Raw genomic sequence first — 19,135 nt, 5'->3', positions numbered from 1 at the left:
ATCACCTATACTATTCCTTCAGCTCAGAGCTAAGTTTTAAACTCAAGCTCAGCTGTCATTCTTATCCTAGGTTATGTATAGTTCTACTCGTAACCCCTTTTTATTTAAATTATCCATTTCTCATTTGAATGAACTTACGTTTTATCACATCTGTGTAAGTCAGCGTTTAGAAACAATGTTGGAGGTTAAATAAATACATTTAATCCAAAGTGAGGGTAGGTTTGGAAACTTGAAATCCTTGCTACCCCCTGCCTTCACCTCTCATCTAGACTACTCCAACCGCCTCTGAACCGGCCCTCCCACATCCTTCCCCTCACTTACACCTATGCTAAACACCATTTACTCCCCATAGCACTCAGACTGTTTTGAAAATAAAGGTATGTTTTCTGCTTGTCTTCCCTTGCCCTTGCTTACAGCACTTCAATTGTATCTGTTCCATTGCTCGTAGAATAAGGACCAAAGTCCTTAACAGGACCCACCAAACCCTGTCAGATTGGGCCCCAGCCTGCCCCTACAGCCTCATCAGCCTCACTCCATCCCATTCCATTAAGCCTTCACTTCCTCAAACACTCCGAGCCCCCTCTCAGCACGTGGCTCATCCCTCCTTCCTGCTGCCTTCACCTACTTAATTCTGGTGCCTTAAGATCGCAGTTCACCTTTTGCTTCCTCAAGGAGGCTGTCCCCAGCTCTACTGATGAGAAGAAAGCCCACTAATAGGTATTCCCACAGCACTATGTAGTCCTCCTTCATAGGACTCAACATAGCTGTAATTTAACATTGGTTTGTACAGTCTTTTACTTAATAATGTCTTACCGAAATGTGTGGCCCACGAGAGAAAGAATTTTTGTTTTTGCCAACCACTGTACCCCAGTCCCAAATATTTGCTGAATGAATGCATGCATGCATGCATGCATAAATAACACTGAACCTCTTTGTCTCCGCAACTGACAACCATTTTATTTACTGAGGTAGCCCAGAACCTGGCACAGTGTCTTACTCTGGTAGGTTTCAAATATTAGTTAAATAAAATGATGAGGAAAGAACAGAATGCTTCAGCCCATTCTCTCCAACCATAAGGAACAAAGGAGAGAAAAGAGTACACAAAGCAGTTGAAAGGTTTCTCAAGGCAAGGATTCAAACTAAGTAATAAGCTCTAGAATGAGCTAACAGAAAAGAATGAGAGAGAAAGGAGGGGCAAGGAGAGAGGAAAAGACTAAAAGAACTAAAGACCAACAAATAAGAGGAGAAAGACCACAAATACATGAATCAGGAAGACACAGCAAGAGGACATAAAGGTCAAGAAATCTGGCTGGTGTGGCTAAGTGGATTCAGCACCAGCCTGAGAAGCAAAGGGTCAGGTCACCAGTTCAATTCCCAGTCAGGGCACATGCCTGGGTTGCAGGCCAGGTCCCCAGCAAGGGGTGTGCAAGAGGCAACCACACATTGGTGTTTTTCTCTCCCTCTCTCTCCCCCTCCCTTCCTCTCTCTCTAAAAATAAAATCTTTCTAAAAAATGTTACAGAGATATCTAACACACACAGTTCAAATCCCCATGTAACTGTCTTATCACTCACCCTATATGCCCCTATACGCTCCTCATACTTAAAGATGTGTCAATGTGCCTCTGACTCCTTTTTAAATGTCTGTACAGATGTATACTTGTTTAACTTGCCTTTTAAAATTGAGCTTGCTTTTTAAAATTAGTTTATAATAACAGAAAATTGTGATTACAACTGCAAAGCTTCAACGTTGAGACATTTGATTCATTTTATTAAAAATTCCATGTAACTAGGCTAGATAAAAAGAAAACACAGCAGTTGATTGGTCAAAGAAAATTTGTGTCAATAAATTTTAAATAATGAAAAGATTTGGGCCTTAAAAAATCTAAATTCCTAGAGTATTTTCGAAGGCAAGAATTTGGGTTTTAACAGAAACTACCTATCTCCTGAGTTCAGTGAAGCTATCTTTATTTCTGAAACACAGAGCTAACATGAAAGGAGACAATTTTTTTAATGTATTTGTTTCATATTCTTATTGTTCAGAAGCTACTGCATTGGTACCATAATGAAAAAATATGTTAGCTCACTTAAAAAGGCCCAATAAACTAGTTCCAAAAGGGGTACATGTTAACCTGCTAAAAACAGGTCACAGAGAAAGTAAAACAAAGCCAATGTCTGTCTACCTTCCTTTGGAGCTCATGTGGCTTAGCCGAGCCCTTCTAAGAAGTAACAATCCACTTAACATCCAGAGGAGGCACCCTATTGTTGGACCACGGTCAATACTGCACACAGTCAGCTTTGTACAATATGTTTCATCACGTGTTTGAGTGTCTACAAGTGAAAAACATCTACCAAATACCATGTGAGTTCAAAAGATTTGCTCTAGAAGAAAACTTTCTAGAAAATGATTACATTTTTACAGCCATGAAAGTAAACTAAGCATAACAGGACAGACTTGGGAATTAACAGAAAAAAAAGGTGAAAGGCCATGTTAAGAAATTTGAGCTTTAAGGTTTGAATGCAGGGGACTAACACAATAGGTTTGCATTTTAAAGACTTTATTTTTAGAGAGAAGGGAAGGGAGGGAAAAAGAGAGGGAGAGAAACATCAATGTGTGGTTGCCTCTCACGTGGCTCCCACTGGGGACCTGGCCCACAACCCAGGCATGTGCCCTGACTGGGAATCAAACCAGTGATCCTTTGGTTCGCAGCCCGTGCTCAACCCACTGAGCTATGCCAGCCAGGGCTTGGTTTGCCATTTTAGAAAATCACTTTGGTGATTGTGCAGAAAATGGATTACAGAGAAGCAAGTCAAGAGGTAGAAAGGCCAGTTAGGAAGCTGTTGCAATGATGAGAGATGACTGGACCAGAAGGGTAACAACAAAGATAAAGAGAAGAGGACAGAATTGAGAGCCACAAAGGAAACAGATTCAACAGAATCTGGTAACTGACCAGTTAGTTGTAAGTATTCATGGTGAAGGAGAATGTTAAGAACTTCACCCAAGTTTCGGACTTAGGGAACCTGAGGTATGTCACTCAGTGAGATATGGAACCTTGGAGAAGAAAGTTTAGGGATGAAGAATGTAAGTTAAAGACATCATAAGTCTATGAAAAAGAAACCCAGACACATTATAGTCTTACAGTGTACATTTATTAAATAAGCAAGTTGAGAGAATTGGGATATATTCCAAAAGCTCAATGGACCAACTCTTAGTTATTTATGAGTTATACAGAGTTCATGAACATTAATAAACATTAGTTTCAGTCTGCTCCCACCAGCAAACCTTTACAGAAGGTCTAAGATGTTGTTGTCCCCAACGATTCACTGCCCTCCCGGTGGAAGGACTATCCACCCACTCAAGATACCAGGTGATTTACAGAACCTCCTGCAAAAGGATTACACTTCCCCAAATCACATAAAGCTAGCCAAAGAAATGTGAGTGGAAGTGATATATGCCACTTTTGAGCAGGAGTCTTAAAAGCTGGCAAACGGTTTGTCCATTGCTCTTCTCTCCAGATAGTGTGAACACTGAGAAAGAAGACATCTAGTAAGAAGGGCTCCTGGTAGATAAGTGGGCTCAAACTAAAAAAAAAAAAAAAAGCCTAGCAGCCCTTTCTACGCAGGTGCCTCCCGCACAAACCTTACTTTAGGGGGAAGAGGCCTGCACTGAACTACCGACCTCTGCATTGAACTGCCTGCCGGCACAGTGTTTCTACCATCTGAGCCTGCCCTTCCAAACTCCTGGAATCCTATTTTAACCAGTAAGAGTAAGGTTTTCCCCATCTGATTGGAGACACATAGCTCCAACCAACCAGAGTAGCTGACCAAGTAAGACAGTGCCTTTTAGGCAAATCAAACTGTTCTGATTTGGAGCCCTCATTTGCATGAGGACAAACCAATCAGGGGCCAGAGGCAGGTACTTCTGTTCACATAGCCAGCTCTTAGCTCTCCTCTGGCTCTGAGAGCGCACTTTCCTTTTCCACCAGACTGAAGACTGTGTTCCCCTGGCCAAGCTGAAACAGAGAAGAAGTCTCACCAGAGCAGACTAGAGCAGCGCCAAGCAGACCAGCAAAGAGAGGAGCAGAGCAGAGCAGAGCAGTCCAGCCCGAGAGGGGCCCGGTACCAGGGCTGCCCCATAGCTGTGCTGTTTTCACAGCCTGTGCTGTATCATGATTAAGCTGTTTTGCACCGAATAAAGTTTCCTCTTCACCACACCTCAAACTGGGGATCCTTGATTGGCACCAATGACGTATTGCTCCTCTGGCCAGGATCCCAGAATGACGAAGACAAGTGAGCCAGAGCCATGACTCATCAATTAAACGTAACTGTTCAAAGATACTGAGCTCTCTAGGCTGTTTGTTACCACAGCATTAACAACAAAATGTGAGGGCTACTGGTGTCTAACAAATAATGTTCCTTAGTTTCCCCTCCTCTAGTCAAATGTCCTGGTGATCTGCTAAGTAGTAATCTGATGGGAAAAGACAAGAGTTGTCCCAAGTATCCCAAAACTAAAACAAAGAATTTTAAACCTGAAAGGAACTTGATATTCTGGAGTCAGCCAATTTTTTCTGTAAAGGGCTATTCAGTAAATACTTGAGGCTTGCAAGCCACATGAATGTGGCACAAAAACAGCCACACACAATATAAGAATGATGAGCATGTCTATGCTCTAATAAAACCTTATTTACAAACACAGGCAGTGAGCCAGATTTGACCCACAGGTCTGCAGTCGCCAAGACACTGTCCGTGAGGAGTCTGAGATGCAAACAGGTTAGATTAAGATCACACAGCTGGCTAATGACAGGCTGAGCGTTAGCATGCAGGGCTCCTGAGTCTGCTCCTCTAGACAAGATTCTGTTGGGTCACAAGACAGAGATGAAAGAAAAAATAAGGCAGAGAATCAGGGAGCATTTGATGGTGAGTTTTGATTATGTTAAACATCTTTTAACAGTTTTGATTATAAATGAGGATCTGCTTTTCAAGAGATTATGGTTGTCATAAAAACAAGCGAGTGTCATAAAACCAAACAGGTGAACATATGATAAATTAGCCAGTGTTTGAAAAATGATCTTCACAGGAAACAATGATATACCTCCTTCCTACTACCATTTCCTTGGACACTTTATCAATCACTTGTTTTATCAACAGGACAGCATTTGCTATGATCATTGCAATAACTTATCTTGAGGCAAAACAGGTTTTTAAAAAATACCATAATGTGAGCAACAAATACACTAGACCAGCGGCAGGCAATTATTTCTCATGGTATTTTAAATTTACTTTTCTTTAATTTTCAAAGTAATACTCACAGGAGGACACGCAAACAATACAGAAGTATATAAAGTGGCACACTCCAGCTCTCCTCAATTTCACTCCCCTGAGTGTTAACACATGACTGACTTACATCAGAACGGTGTAATAAAGCTACTTTCTCTGAGCCAACTCTTAAAAACAAAGAGGAATACGGAGTTCCCCTGGCCAGACAGCCCTTTCCAAATCATGTTTTAAAAAGCAACAGAGAGGTCAGAGGTTGTCTGTGGCCTGCAAATGAGAAAAGCAAGCTTCCCGTGCACTCTTAACCAAATGAGGGAGGCTCCTGACACACTTGATACTACTACTGTAGAGTGTGCGAACACTTCAAAAATGAGTAAGAATATCCATTTCTTCTCTTTGGATACTTTATTGGGAAAAGGGGTCAGTATGCTCATAAAAAGACCAACAATCTTTCATCAGTTTTGAAACCCAGACTTGAGTGATCCATAAAATCAGCAAAGTAAGGAACTCCAAAAGTCTGTCCTCCACAAAAGCAATAAAAAAAACCTGCCAGAATCAACTTTTTTGGAACTCTGGAAACTAACTAGAAGCTTGCAGAAACTACTCACTGCACTTAAGTACAGTAAAATACTTAAGAAAAACTAGCTGGGTTTTGGCTGGGTAGTGAGCTTTGTGGCATTTCCCCATTCTCCAGCTCAGTAGCAGCCTTGAAATAACAGCCTGCCTTCCTGGTACCGGTACCAGTACCAATACCAAAGATCACAGAACTGATCTCATTCACAAAGAACTGTAATAATTTGTTTTGACCTATCTGGTGGTGCACACTGGAAGACTGGCACAAAGGACAACTTCATCTTCTCACCTAACTCAGGACTCTCCAAGTGCCAAAAAGTGGCTAGCTGGAGGGAGTTGGTTGAAAACATTTACAAGCAAAAAATAGTTGGTGCTGCACCAGGCAGTGAATAATAATAGTCGGGGCAAACAAGAGACTAACTAAACAGGTTGGGAGGGAAGGCTAGACAATCAGAGGCTTTGGAGAGTAAGGGCTTTGAAAAGCTCCCACATATTCTTGAGAATCAAGACGACCACATCCAGCCCAGGGTAGGTGCATGCTCAGGAAAGATCTGAGAAGGCCCTAAGCTCTGCCTCTGGGTGACCTTCAGGTCCTGCACTAGCGGAAAGAGAGGGCTAAGGGAAGCTCTGTGGCAATACACGGAGCCCATCTGCAGAGACTGAGAGATTTTGCCTTGTTTTGGTGGCTCCATTGGTTGGACCATGGTCCCTTACACTGAAAGATGTGGGTTCAATTCCCGGTCAGGGCAGTTTTAGATTGCAGGTTCCATCCCTGGTCAGGGTGTGTACAGGAAGCAACTGATAGATGTTTCTTAAAAACATCCGTTCTTTGTTAGAAGAATTACTTAAATTCCTGGAATATATGAAGTGCTAAATAAGGTTGATAATGTTTTTTTCAGACATGCTAAACAGTTGCAACTTTTATTTAATTAAAAAATATGTTCATTGAGATAGTTTCCCACTTTCTTTAAAATCCTTACCTGAGGATATGTTCATTCGTTTTAGACAGGCAGAAGAAGGGCATGGGGGAAAGAGAGGAAAACAATCCCCATGAGAGAAATCACCAGGTGGCTCCCCGTGCCCAGATGGGGGATGGAACCTGCAACCCTGGTCAGAGCTGACCAGGACGAACCGCACCCTTTCCGTGCGCAGGGCAACACTCCAACCAGCCGAGCCACCTGGCCGGCGCAGAAGTCGGCACTTCTGAAAAACTTACTGCAGCATTAAGAAATCTAGTTTCCAATTAAAAGACAAAGAATGAAAGAACATTGCAATGTAAACCTCCTAATTCTTCATCATCTTTATAAAACATTCATTGTTGACCTGTGAAGTGATCATTCCAAATTACGTTTTACAAGGTCTACAAAATCCTGACACTCAAAGAAGGAGGCACTGAGAGGTTGACGTGCGATGTAAGTACTTGTCATCATATTTAACGCCTATAACAAATGTGCTCTAATTAAGGGTTAGTACTGAATGTCCGGCGCCATTGCCCCTCTCCGGGAAACACTGTCAAATGACAACCTTCTTTTCCCAAGTCTAGGAACGGTAGCAACCTTGGACTTGGTCACTCGCTTTGCCCCCCTACATCCTGTGTCACTAACCCGTCAATCCTTGCTCAAAAAGTATCTTCCAACATCCGTCGTGCACACTATTCCACACACAGATGGGGTTTAGGGTTTTAAGGGCGAGCAGCGGCTGCAACTAACGATCACTTCCATCCTCCCAGGGTCCCTCTCTCCCTACCTGAAAACTAGCCCCCTTTTCTCGCCCCAATCACCGAGGTGACGTTTGAACGGGCGCCCAAAAGGGCAGCAACCGGCGAGCGCTCGCACACAGAACCACCCTCGCACACAGAACCACCGGCAGTTGCAGGACCTGTGTGCGCAGGCGCCGTGCAGGCCGCAGGGGCAGCCGGGGAAGGGCAGGGGCGCTGGGGGCTCCACCGCGGCCGCCAAGGAGGCCCCGAAGGGAAGCGTGAGGAAGGACTCGAGCGCTGGACCTGACGTCCATTTGCTCGGCTCAAAGACTGGCGCCTGCTGCACTGGTGGCACAAAGTGGCAACCGTCTAAAGCGCTTCTAAAAAAAGGGAAGAGGAATATGTGAAGGTTCTTGCCTGTTAAAATATATTGCTTCTTCTCAACAGGGTAAGCTGTGGGCAGCAGCGGCATTCCCCTTCCATCATTGTGTATGTAAGGATTTGGGTTTGGTAATCAAACTAACAAAAAAAATAAAAGTTATATTAAATCATTTTTTAAAAAACCTATTCTGCTTGATAGGTATGTCTTCAACAGAAGTGTCAGGCACTGTTGTGAGTCATGGGGCTATAACAGTGATTTTCAACCCGTGTGCCACAAGAATATTTAGAAGATGCAATACCTGCCTCTTTCCCCTTAAATTGTCAAATAAAAAAATAACAACAGCCAACACAATAGCCATCTGGTGTGAATAAATCAAAATTAGAGATCTTTTTATCAGAGTGGCAAAAAATATATTTTTTGGTTTGCTGCAGAATTTCAGTGCATAATTAGTTTATGTGTGCTATGAGATAAAAAATGTTGAAGATCGCTGGGTTATAACAACGAACAAAACAAGTGTCTTCCTTCATGGAACTAACTCATTACTGAAAGCCAGACTGTTGGCTCATGCATGGAATCCACCAGTTTTACTCGCTCCCCATTCTAGGGAGAGAGAGTAACCTCGAACAGCCCCAGGCCCAAAGTCCCACTCACAGAAGCAGCTGCTGGTGATTCTCAGTCCTGGAATACAGCTAGCAAGGTGAGCACCCAGGCGAAGGAACCGGACAGCGGTAAGTCTGAAAAGGTAGCTGTCTAGTTGTCACAGGCCTCTAAGGCAAACTGGCATAAAAACCTTGCCCAAAAGGGACACTCTGTACAGGATGGTGGCTGCCCGTCCTACTTAGAGACTCGTCCTTGGGGAGGCTGACTGTGGGGAAAACAAAAAGAGCCAGTTACTTCAGTAACTTCAGAAGCCCTGGGCACAGAGGTAAACTGAGTCACAAAACTGGTGGTGTTATTGATACAAGGGATTAACCGTCATCCCAATTTACAAAGGAATGTTTTCTGGAGTAGTTATTTGGGCTAACTCTTATTCCAGATGACTTCTGAAGTGATTTCTTGTGTGTGCACACTTACCTGTGCATCCTGTTAACAAGCCTGCATCCGCTGGCCCAGATTACCAGAGTCTGGCCCCTATTTCTTGCAATCAGGTAATATAACTATCATGCACCTTACTTTCCAGTTATTTCAATGATAGCTCCTTACATCATTCTTCATGTGGAGCCTTATCTTCCACATAATAGAGGGGTTGAATAAAATTCATGTATAAAATGCATGGTGGGTTTATTTTGTTTGACTAAAAGTCAGCACAACTTATGATGGAAGAACAGAAAAGTTCAAATCACAAGAAATAACACTGCAACCACTTAACGTCCCATGTTTAAATAGGACCCTAAGCTGATGCTCACCCCACACAGAACTTCAAACATCCAGCTCCCCAGCAACCATTCCAGAAGAAACTAAGCAGGAAATTGGAGGGTGGGGCTGTAAGCGTGTCCTTTTCAGAGCTCCCCGGTGGGTTCTGACGCTTAGCCAGCACCCAGAACCCCGACACTGAGGCAGAGGTAATTGGGGGTCTGCAGGAGCAGCGTCACCTGGAGTTCGTCAGAAATGCAGAATCTCGGGCTCCACCCCAACCTACTCAATCAGGACCTGCATTTTTACAAGCTCTCCAGGTGGATCTGTAGGCATATTAAAGTTTACAAAGTACTGTTGAGAGGAGCCATTGCTACAGAAGTGTGACCAATTCCAAACCATGTTATAAAGCTGAATGCCTCAAGAAGTTTTCTACGAAAAAGAAACAGGAAGAGAACAGCATGAGAAATGACATGTTTGTGATATTAGGCATTTCACATTAAGCTTCTAATAGGACCATTCAAATGCAAGTCTGTGTATTTTAAAACTTGCAATGCCACTCCCTCCAAATGCATCCCGCTTACAAACCACACCCTTCACTGAGTTCTGCCTCAGCTGAGTGACACCAGTCTGCCTCGTCACCTCCAGAGAGCTCCAGTTGTCTCCACTAAGCTAGCAGTGTGTGCACTGAGGGGGAGTCCTTGGGAGGAAATAAACAGGGGTGTGGTGACAAGGCAAGAAGCGATCGTTTACATGGGTGACCCCATGCTGGGGCACCTGCCCTTTTTGTGTGTGAACACCTCTGTCCTAGTTTCAAAGGACTATTTGGAAATGGCAACATTTAATGCCAGAAAAACTAATCATCCACATGCCATGCAAACATTTTCTCCTGTGCACTGTTTTTGGCCACATCTCACGAGAAAAAGCCTTTAGCTGTCCTCCAGTAAAGCGATTCCTTGATTAATGTCGCTCCAGGGAGCGGCACTCCGGTACAGGGAAGGCAGCCATATTGAAAGTAAATGAACTCTGAATCCTAAGCAGCGGCCCTGGCTTGCATCATAGGGCTCATCAGCAACTGCAGTAGTGCATCTCACATGCATCAGAGCAGAGGCGAAACCACCTCCCTTCACAACTCCTATTTATTTAGTCCCTGGGAAGTATTCAGACCTGGAGCCAAGTAAAATGACAAACACAGAAAACTGTTTTCAGATTCTATAGAGTTCCTTTTTAGTACATTACTCATGAGAACTTGAAGTTTACAACCATCTTCCCCATAAAGTTATATAGTTAAAGAATAATTCCCATTCAAAAGATGCAAATAAAGGTGGGGGGGGGAGCTCTTAAGTGATTTGCCTAAGGTGACATTACAAAGGTGACATTACATAAAATACAAAGTAACGACAAGAATCTAGGTATCCTAAGGGAAACTTAGGTTAACAAAATGCATTACAGCCTGGTGGTAAGAAGAGAGAAAGGTGATCAGGTCAGAATTTATATCAGGCAGTGCATTCAGGGCCTAGTTATAGAGACCTAAGATAACAATGGCTTAAACAGGACAAGAGGTTTTTCTTTTTTCCTCAAATAAAGCAGGAAGCAAGCAGTCAAAAGCTCAGATGATGACTTCTATCATTGGGGAACTGAGATTCTACCTACTTTTCTGCTCCACCATGCTCAGTGCATGGATTCCATCTTCAGGGTAACCTCATGGCCCAGAGTAGCTGCTGTGAACTATATATACATCCTTGTTCCTGGTAGGAGGGGGAAGGAAGATGATAAAGGCAAAAGGATATTCTGTGCAGCTGAGTCCTCTTTCAAGAACTTTCCTAGAAACCCTACCCAATAACTTTTAGTTGCATCTCCTTAGCAGGCTGGCAGAAGTACTTTCTAGGTGGGCAGACTGCCACCGCCATCAGCACAAGGTTCAGGAAGACAAAGGGCTTGAATACTGGGCAGGCCACTAGAAGTCCCTGCCACAGAATCCTCCTGTGTGTCACTTGCTGCCTATATGACCCCAAATAGATTATTTACTGCCTCTAGCCTTCAGGTTCATCTGTAAATATGAAGGACATCATCACGTGGTATGAGGGCTGTGAAAAATAAATGTAAAACAATGAGAATTTATATATTATGCACCCAGTACACAATAAACATTAACTCATGATTAGCTGATGATCCTAGTCCAATGCTTTTCCAAATTTTTCTATTTTAACTTCCTCTCTATTTTCAAAAATTAGGAAGAAATTCATATTAGTCCTCTCTGTTACCTACGGATACTCCAGTATGAATGAGTTTTAGTCATAAGTCACCTCAACTGGACATGCATGCGAAAAATGATGTAGTCAGAGTGGCATCCCAGAGGAAATACCTTGCATGTCTTACTCCTCAAATCTCTGAAATATTTATACTCAGCTAAAGAACCTCCGAACCGAGCCAACGCAATAGTGTGTCCTGAAGAAGTGCCTGCAACGCTGACAGGAAAGCTGACATTCTGGCTACCAGATTAAAAACTAAAGACATTCTTTAGAATTAGCACCACATACAGCTAAAGAATAACTTAGCTTACTTGCACTTATAGAAATTCCATCTCTGACTTAACACCAAGAGAAATCCCTTCTTGCTATTCATGTAATTATTCCCCTTCCCTTTCACATAACATCCCTTGCCTTTACTTCACAGTAAGAACACTATTTGGGTTTCTGCCTGAATCCACGCTGCACGAATAGCTACTGTATTTTGCGGGGATCTCAAGCACTATTGCCTCCCAACTCTGGCCTTTTATCTTTAGGTTAACAACATAAATAAGTGCTAATGATTTTATAGGCATTTACTATGTGCCTAGTCATGTTCTAAGGGTGTTACATTACTAACTTAACCTTCAAACCCTACATAACAGGTTTTATTAATATCCTCACTTTATAAATAAAAAAATGGATGCACAGAGAGGTTAGGTAATTTGTCCAAAGTCACACAGTTAGTAAGAGATGGTCCAAGAAATGAACCAAGGCAGTCTGGTTCTCTTATGTTAAACTCCAGCTGACGGTCACCATGGACTACTTTATATACTTTTCTCCTTTATTTTATTTAAAGATTTATTTATTTTCAGGGAAAGGAGAAGGGAGGGAGAAAGGGAGAGAAACTTCGATGTGTGAGAGAAACTTTGATTGGTTGCCTCTGTCTCACCCCCAGATGGGGACCTGGCCCACAACCCAGGCATGTGCCCCGACAGGGAATCAAACCCGAGACCTTTTGGTTCACAGGCTGGTGGTCAATCCACTGAGCCACACCAGTCAGGACTATATACTTATCTCCTTCAAAATGTATTGGTTTTACCTTCCCTAATTCTGTTACATGTTCTTTAAAAGCAGGGATACTATTTCATATATCCTTTGTATTCCCCATATTTTCTATACCATTTTGCATTCATTATATTGATGGGGATAAAAGAACTCAGTGAGTACACGATTTTTAAAAAATGTGTAAGTATATTATAGTTTCCATGGGACTTATAATAACTTTCTCAAAATAAATTTAGACAACTCTGGAATTCTAATAAAAACAGGGAGATGGTGGCCCAGAATAATTAATGCAGTTTCCAAAAACTAACTTCTTTAAAAAAAAGATTTATTTACTTATTTATTTTTAGAGAGGGGAAGGGAGAAAGAGAGGGAGAGGAACATCAATGTGTGGTTGCCTCCCGCACGCCCCCTACTGAGAACCTGGCCTGCAACCCAGGCATGTACCCTGACTGAGAATCAAACTGGTGATCCTTTGGTTTGAAGGCTGGCACTCAATCCACTGAGCCACACCAGCCAAGGCTAAAAACTAACTTCTTAGGGCCACAAACTCTGGGCCATATGTTATATGAATCAACTCAAAGAAACTATAGTTTATGACTTGAAACACACAATAGAGGCAACTGAGTTGCAGTTACACCTAACTGTGGTATTTTAGAGTAAGCCTTCAATATTTCTGAGTCTTAATTTACTTATCTTTAATATGGGAATGAAAAAATTTACCCTCTTTCCTCTTAGGATCTTTAAGAATCAAGTTAAATTAGGCTGTGAAAGCTCTTCCTAAGCAAAAAAAAAGAAACAGATGTAAAGTATTTCTAAATATATAACAAGGAACATGCAAGTATAATCATGTAAGGCATTAATAACAACTGACTGTTATTAACAGAAGGATAGTTTGGAAAAACATGAACTTTCAGGTCAGAAAGACCAGAATTCAAGTTCCCATTCCACCAGTTACTAGCTGATGGACCTTGGGCAAGTTTCCCGCATGCTTCTGAGCCTCAATCTTTGCAATTATAAAATGGAGAAATAGTACCTACTTAACAGGGTTTAACGTGTGAGAGGCACCTGGTTCATGGTGAACACAACCAATTGTATTCTCTGCCCTTATACTGGAAAATATTGATTATTTTACTCAAAACACATCAGAGAACTTACATCGGTTCTTCCAGAGTTTACCAAAAAGACATCGACATGTAAAAAGAATAGTTTCTTTAATATTTACTAAACCCTATTTAATGCCTGCCACTCTCCTAGGTGATTAGGGGAGGACCTAGGATGTTATGTTCCCGGGCCCGTGGATCAGTTAGGGATTCTCAGACCCAGGTGACAGTCTGATGAAAGCTATGCTGCCTCTCTCCGGAGAAGGTTGCAAAACTTTTAGAAGACAACACAGGAGAAAGAGGCAAATATGTTCATGACCCTGGGGAAGGGGACAGTGAGGGGAGGAGGGTCACTATAAAGAAAAAGATTCATAAATAGGCCTATGTTAAAATTAAGAATTTCCACATCAAAAGAGACCTTAAAGAATTTTCAAAAATAAGCCACAGAGTGGAAGATATTTGCAATATATGCAATCCAAAAAAGTTGATTCTTGTGTAAAGAACTCCAACAAATCAGTAAAATATGAGAGACAAAAAATGTGACAGATATATTATACAATGAAAATAATCTACATGTAACAGCCGCATGTAACAATATGCATAAATCTTACCAACTTACTATTGAGTGGAAAAAAGCATGACATTAAAGAATACATTGCAGAATGATTCCACTCATGGACCTGTAAAATTGGTCAAACTAAACAATATTGTATAGGGATGCAACTGTTATGCATATGCATACAGGAAAAACTGTACAGAAAAATAAGGAGTTAATAATCACAAAAGTAAAAAAAAGTGGAATTGAGAGGGATCCAAGTTTGCTTCTAGGTTACTGACATTATTCTTCCTTGACTTGGGCACAGGTTACAAGAATTTTACAGGCCCACTGTGTTACTGAGCTTCATTCACTTTATTGTGCTTCACGGAACCTGCGTTAAAGGGACCACCCTCCACTAGCGAAAAGATAACAACTCACTTTATTGCGGTGGTCTGAAACCGAACCTGCAATATCTCTGAGGTATGCCTGCATTTTATAATTTACAGGTTTTCGTATGCTATCCTGAATGTACCTTGCAAAAATAAGCAAATGCACTTCCACCACCACACCTAAAGTTAGCATGGAGAGGAGTTCAGATTCCCTCAAGTCCCTAAACCCCAAACGTAGTATGGTGTCAAGCTATAGGGAGATCAAAGAAAAAAAAAATCTCCAGGTTGGAAAGTGGCAAGGGAAGGAGGAAGTGATGAGAGCAGGAAAGGGGAAAGACTGGAAAGAAACACGAAGCAGAAGAAAGAGGAGGCCTCTGCGTCAGTTCACGCTCTCACTTGGAGAGGGAACAACACGCAGGCAGTGCAGACAGAAGGAACAAATGCCCAAGCTTGGTAAGGAATGCAACGGTGTCTGAAAACCCCAGTAACTAATGAGGGGACGGAGGAGCAGAGCTTCCAAAGAAACGTAAACTTACATAATGAATCCCAAAAGAAAGAAAACCAGTGATGGAAAGTTTAAACCTCTACCCACTCCTTAATATCGCTGCCCCTCGCCTGCCCCTTAATGGAGACAGGGTATGTTAAATGGTTAGAAACTGCGAACATCAATTTCTGAGTGAAATACAGCATGTCCTGTCTCAGCAAAACAACTGTCAGAGAGGAAAAATCCTCTCTGCCAGCCTTGGGAAATTAAGGAACTACTAGTAAAAGTACCACTTCCACCAGCATCGGTATTCGTACTGCTGAAGCGAGCACTCCACTAATCTTGGAATAAATACACATACTTCAACTAAATGAGAAACATATACCTGGATTGTGTCTAGGCTCACCTCTAGTACAGAGAGCTCTTCACAGTGGGGCCCTCCTTAGAGAGTGAAGTTTTTTGCTGAAAGTACTAGGACTCCGTGGTAGCCTACACTGTTTAAATCAGTAAGTGAATGGAAGATACATCTTTGTAAAGTTTTTTCATTGTATTCTTGGAAAATAATATTTACTCGTTTCATATTATACCATGAGGTCTGGATTTATACTGAACAAAACTATCATTTTCAAAATGGATGGTGTCCAATGTGTTATTTTGGTAAGAAGTCCTAGTGATGGGCATACAGAATTATTTTTAAGGTTCCATGAGCCTACCAAGGGCATCAAGGTAACCATTTCTTCATACTACACTCAAATTCTATCCTTCCGTACTATTTTCTTCCTTCCACTTGTTCGCCACAGACCTATTAACTCCTCCTAATTCTCCAACTTTCTCTTAGGTTAAGGGAGACACATGGAAAAGCCTGCCCATGACTTGAAAGAATATTCACTGTATTTCACTTTCTAAAGACACTATAACGAATTGTACTCATCTCTCTCATTTCTCCACCTCCCTTCTGTAGTCAATTTTCCAGGTTTCTTCTCTGTCAGACAAGGCTATCCAGTTAGAACCAAAGGCCAAAGAATTCCTATTATGTTTGAAAAGCCACTGGGAAGAGAGAAAGGGTGTCCATTTGTATGTATTCACTGTTACACTTATGCGCCAAACTATTGATCTGCGCTGCCTTAGTGACTCCCAAAACACATAAAAGTGATTTTAGGCCCATAAGTGACTGTCTGTCCAAATGAATTGCCTTTGGAATGTTCTATTCTGGACTGGGAGGCTGGTGAGCTCCAGCGGTGTTGGGGGCAGGGAGCAAAGTCTCGGGTCCAAACTTGGGAGACACCGAAACCAGACTAGACTATTAGCACGTGGTTCTACCTGGCTGCCGCAGCCCAGGAAAACCTCTCCAGAGGGGTGTCGTCCTCCACGGGTCTCTGACTCACCCAGAGATAAGCAATCACCTGGGCCACAAGGTCCGAGGCAGCAGCTCCAGGGGTCAGTGAGCACACGGAAAATTTGTACTTTGGCCCCTGGGCCCTGGCAGGTAGACACCAGTGTGAATTTCCTCTGGCTCCGCCCAAAAGTGAGAACGAGGATGGATAAGCCAGTCTCCGAAAGGTGCGGGTCTCATCCGGGCGGGTGAGGAAGCCGCTGCCTTCCAAGGCAGGACCGGCGGCCTCGGGGCGCCCGGCCCTCGGTCCCGCGTCCCCCCCTCACGCTCCCCGCGCCCCTCACCTGCGGCCGAGTGGCCCGAGAGCGCACGGCCCCGGGCGCGGCGCGAGCCCCCGAGCTCCCGCAGCTCTTCCTCCTCGTCGTCCCACCGCCGGCCCTCAGCCATGGGCGAGGCGCGGAGGCGCAGCTGCGGGACCGCGGACCAGCACCGGGTGCCCCCACGCCAGCACCCTCGGGGCCTGGAGGGCGGCCCCGGGGAAGAAGCTGCAGCAGCGGCGCCGGCGGCGGCGGAATCGGCTACCTCTGCGGGCTCCACCTGCAGCTGCTGGGGGAGCGGCCTGGCGCAGGCCGAGCCGGTTTCCCCGCCTCCTCCTCCTCCTCCTCCCAGCGTACCGGCCTCTTTCTCCCCGCTTTCGCTCTCCCACTCTCTTCCCCCTTCCTCCTTCCCTTCCCCGCCCCGCGGACTTGGAGCCGGGACCGTGTGGGTTCGGCTGCGCCTCCTCGGGGAGGGGTTACCAGCCACTGAGCACACCCGCCCCCCCCCGCCGCGGGCGTGCACACACACACACACACACACACACAGAGTCACACACGCTGGGACCACAAGCTCGCTCCACCAAGACCAACGTACACAAAATAAACAAACAGGGGTGGGGGGAGGTGGCCTGGCCTCTCCCTGCCCTTTCACAGTATTCCGGTGTCAACAGGAAACCCATTTGCTTGACACTTGAACAAAAGGAGGAGGAACCTGCCCCTAGCGGGACTAGGAGAGACGGGACAGCTGGGAGCCGCTGAACTTGGGAACAAACTCGGCTTGGAGTTTGGTCGAGACACTGCGCAATTTGCTTTTTCATTCCTCTTTTCGCCCTTTAAAATCGATCGTCGCCACAGCGCAGAGGATTTTTGGGACAGGGAAGCTACGCGTAGAATGTACAAGGTGGAGAGTGAACCCCCATGGAAACTGGACCTTGGGCGAGCGCGTGTCCTGTAGCTCCTTCAGTTGGAGAGTGGACCACTGCGGGGGGTGGGGGGGGCCGGCGAGGCTGTGCCTGTGCGGGGCCGTGGTTATGGGGGAAATCTCCGTCTTCAGCTCCCTTTTGCTGGGAGCCTAAAACTATTCTAAAATAGAAAGTCTATCTTTTAAATGTTTTAATTTAGAAAATGATTTAAAAACATACCACCATCCCTACAAGGAAATGTCTTCCTGAGAGCCCCAAACCTGATTATGTCCTAGAGGCGATTTGGCGCAGCGACAGGAGCACTGGCTGTGGAGTCAGAAACTGCGATTCGAGAGGCACTTCGCCGAGAGACCGGCTCCTGGGACAGTTTTTTGACGCCGAAAAACGTTTCAAGCAAGTTACCGTGTGTCCGTGTGGCACACCTTTTAGGTCCAGCACTTGCACACAGAGAGGGGGAAGATTCTGGAACCTCGAAAAGAGATACCCAAGCAGCAGACAGGAACACTGCCTGGACTTGAACGGCAGGACACTCCCTGGAGGCGTGAGCAAGCCCTGTGTTCACCCCGCTGCGCTGTTTCTGAGACACTGTGAGAGGTCCTGACGTTCAGCATGTCGGAGAAAAAGCCGGGGAGAGAAGGGTCCCTGAACATAGGATTGCCTGCCATACCTGAGTCCTCTTTCTTTGCTTTCCAACAGTGGTTGTTGCCGCCTAAGAAAGTCTTTCTTCTTTCAGGCAGAATTGAGGTCAAATCCACAAGTGAAAGCTTTATTAACTGCTAAGCAGTTAAATAAGTAGGCATCTGGAGATCTTGAAATTAAACTAGAAAAGAAGAAAGGTTCTAAGCCGTTAGGGTTACTTTCAGGGTTTGGGTTCACTCTAAGTGAAAGCGTATTTGTCACTTAACCTTCAAGGATGACTGAGCGTTTGGAGGCCCCTGGCCTGACAGCAGCACTGCTTCACAAAGCTGCTGGGGTCCTCTCTACGATCTTTCAGATTCTTAGCGTGAAAAGGGCTGAAGTGTTCTGGGTCTCCTGCACAATCAGAGCTTTAAGAATCCACACCCTTATTTTGGAGTGCACGCTCAGGCCCATTTTACATTCAGCAAGCGTGTATGGTAACTATTTTGTGCCAAATACCACACTAAGTGCTATAGGGGGATTCAATAGAAGCAAAATATTTATTCTGAGGCCTGTGGTAGGTGCTTTTCACGTAGGTTTTCTCATTTTAAGTGAACAAAATATGTTTCCAGTTATCCATGGACAGAGGAAGATCTATAGCGTTTATCACAAAACAAGGCAAAATTTGGTGAATTTTATTCTATAATAAAGATATAACCTTAGATAAGAGTGCCAAGGTAAGTCAGTGAAAAAGGAATTGTTTTTACAAATGGATATTCACAAGCAAAAGAATGAATTTAAAGCTCTATTTTATACCATATCAAAAATTAACTAAGATCATTATAGATTTAATGTTAA

General features: G+C 43.9%; 1 protein-coding gene across 4 annotated transcripts in view; it reads right to left on the bottom strand.

The window, feature by feature from the left end:
• The window catches only part of SH3D19 (SH3 domain containing 19), a 149,330-nt gene extending 132,213 nt beyond the window's left edge, over positions 1 to 17,117 (bottom strand). For 3 of the 4 annotated variants that reach the window (XM_045831091.1, XM_045831093.1, XM_045831092.1), the window contains exon 1: positions 16,764 to 17,117. In XM_045831091.1, coding sequence (XP_045687047.1) covers positions 16,764 to 16,866 — 103 coding nt within the window. In that variant the 5' untranslated portion in view covers positions 16,867 to 17,117. The remainder of the gene's footprint in view (positions 1 to 16,763) is intronic. The other variant, XM_045831094.1, reaches the window with a different exon arrangement.
• Positions 17,118 to 19,135: the final 2,018 nt, after the last annotated feature.

Source organism: Phyllostomus hastatus, unplaced genomic scaffold (genome assembly GCF_019186645.2).
Source record: "Phyllostomus hastatus isolate PE091 unplaced genomic scaffold, TTU_PhHast_1.1 phas_contig_159, whole genome shotgun sequence".
Classification (NCBI taxonomy): domain Eukaryota; kingdom Metazoa; phylum Chordata; class Mammalia; order Chiroptera; family Phyllostomidae; genus Phyllostomus; species Phyllostomus hastatus.
This window is presented reverse-complemented; position numbering and strand designations above follow the sequence as displayed.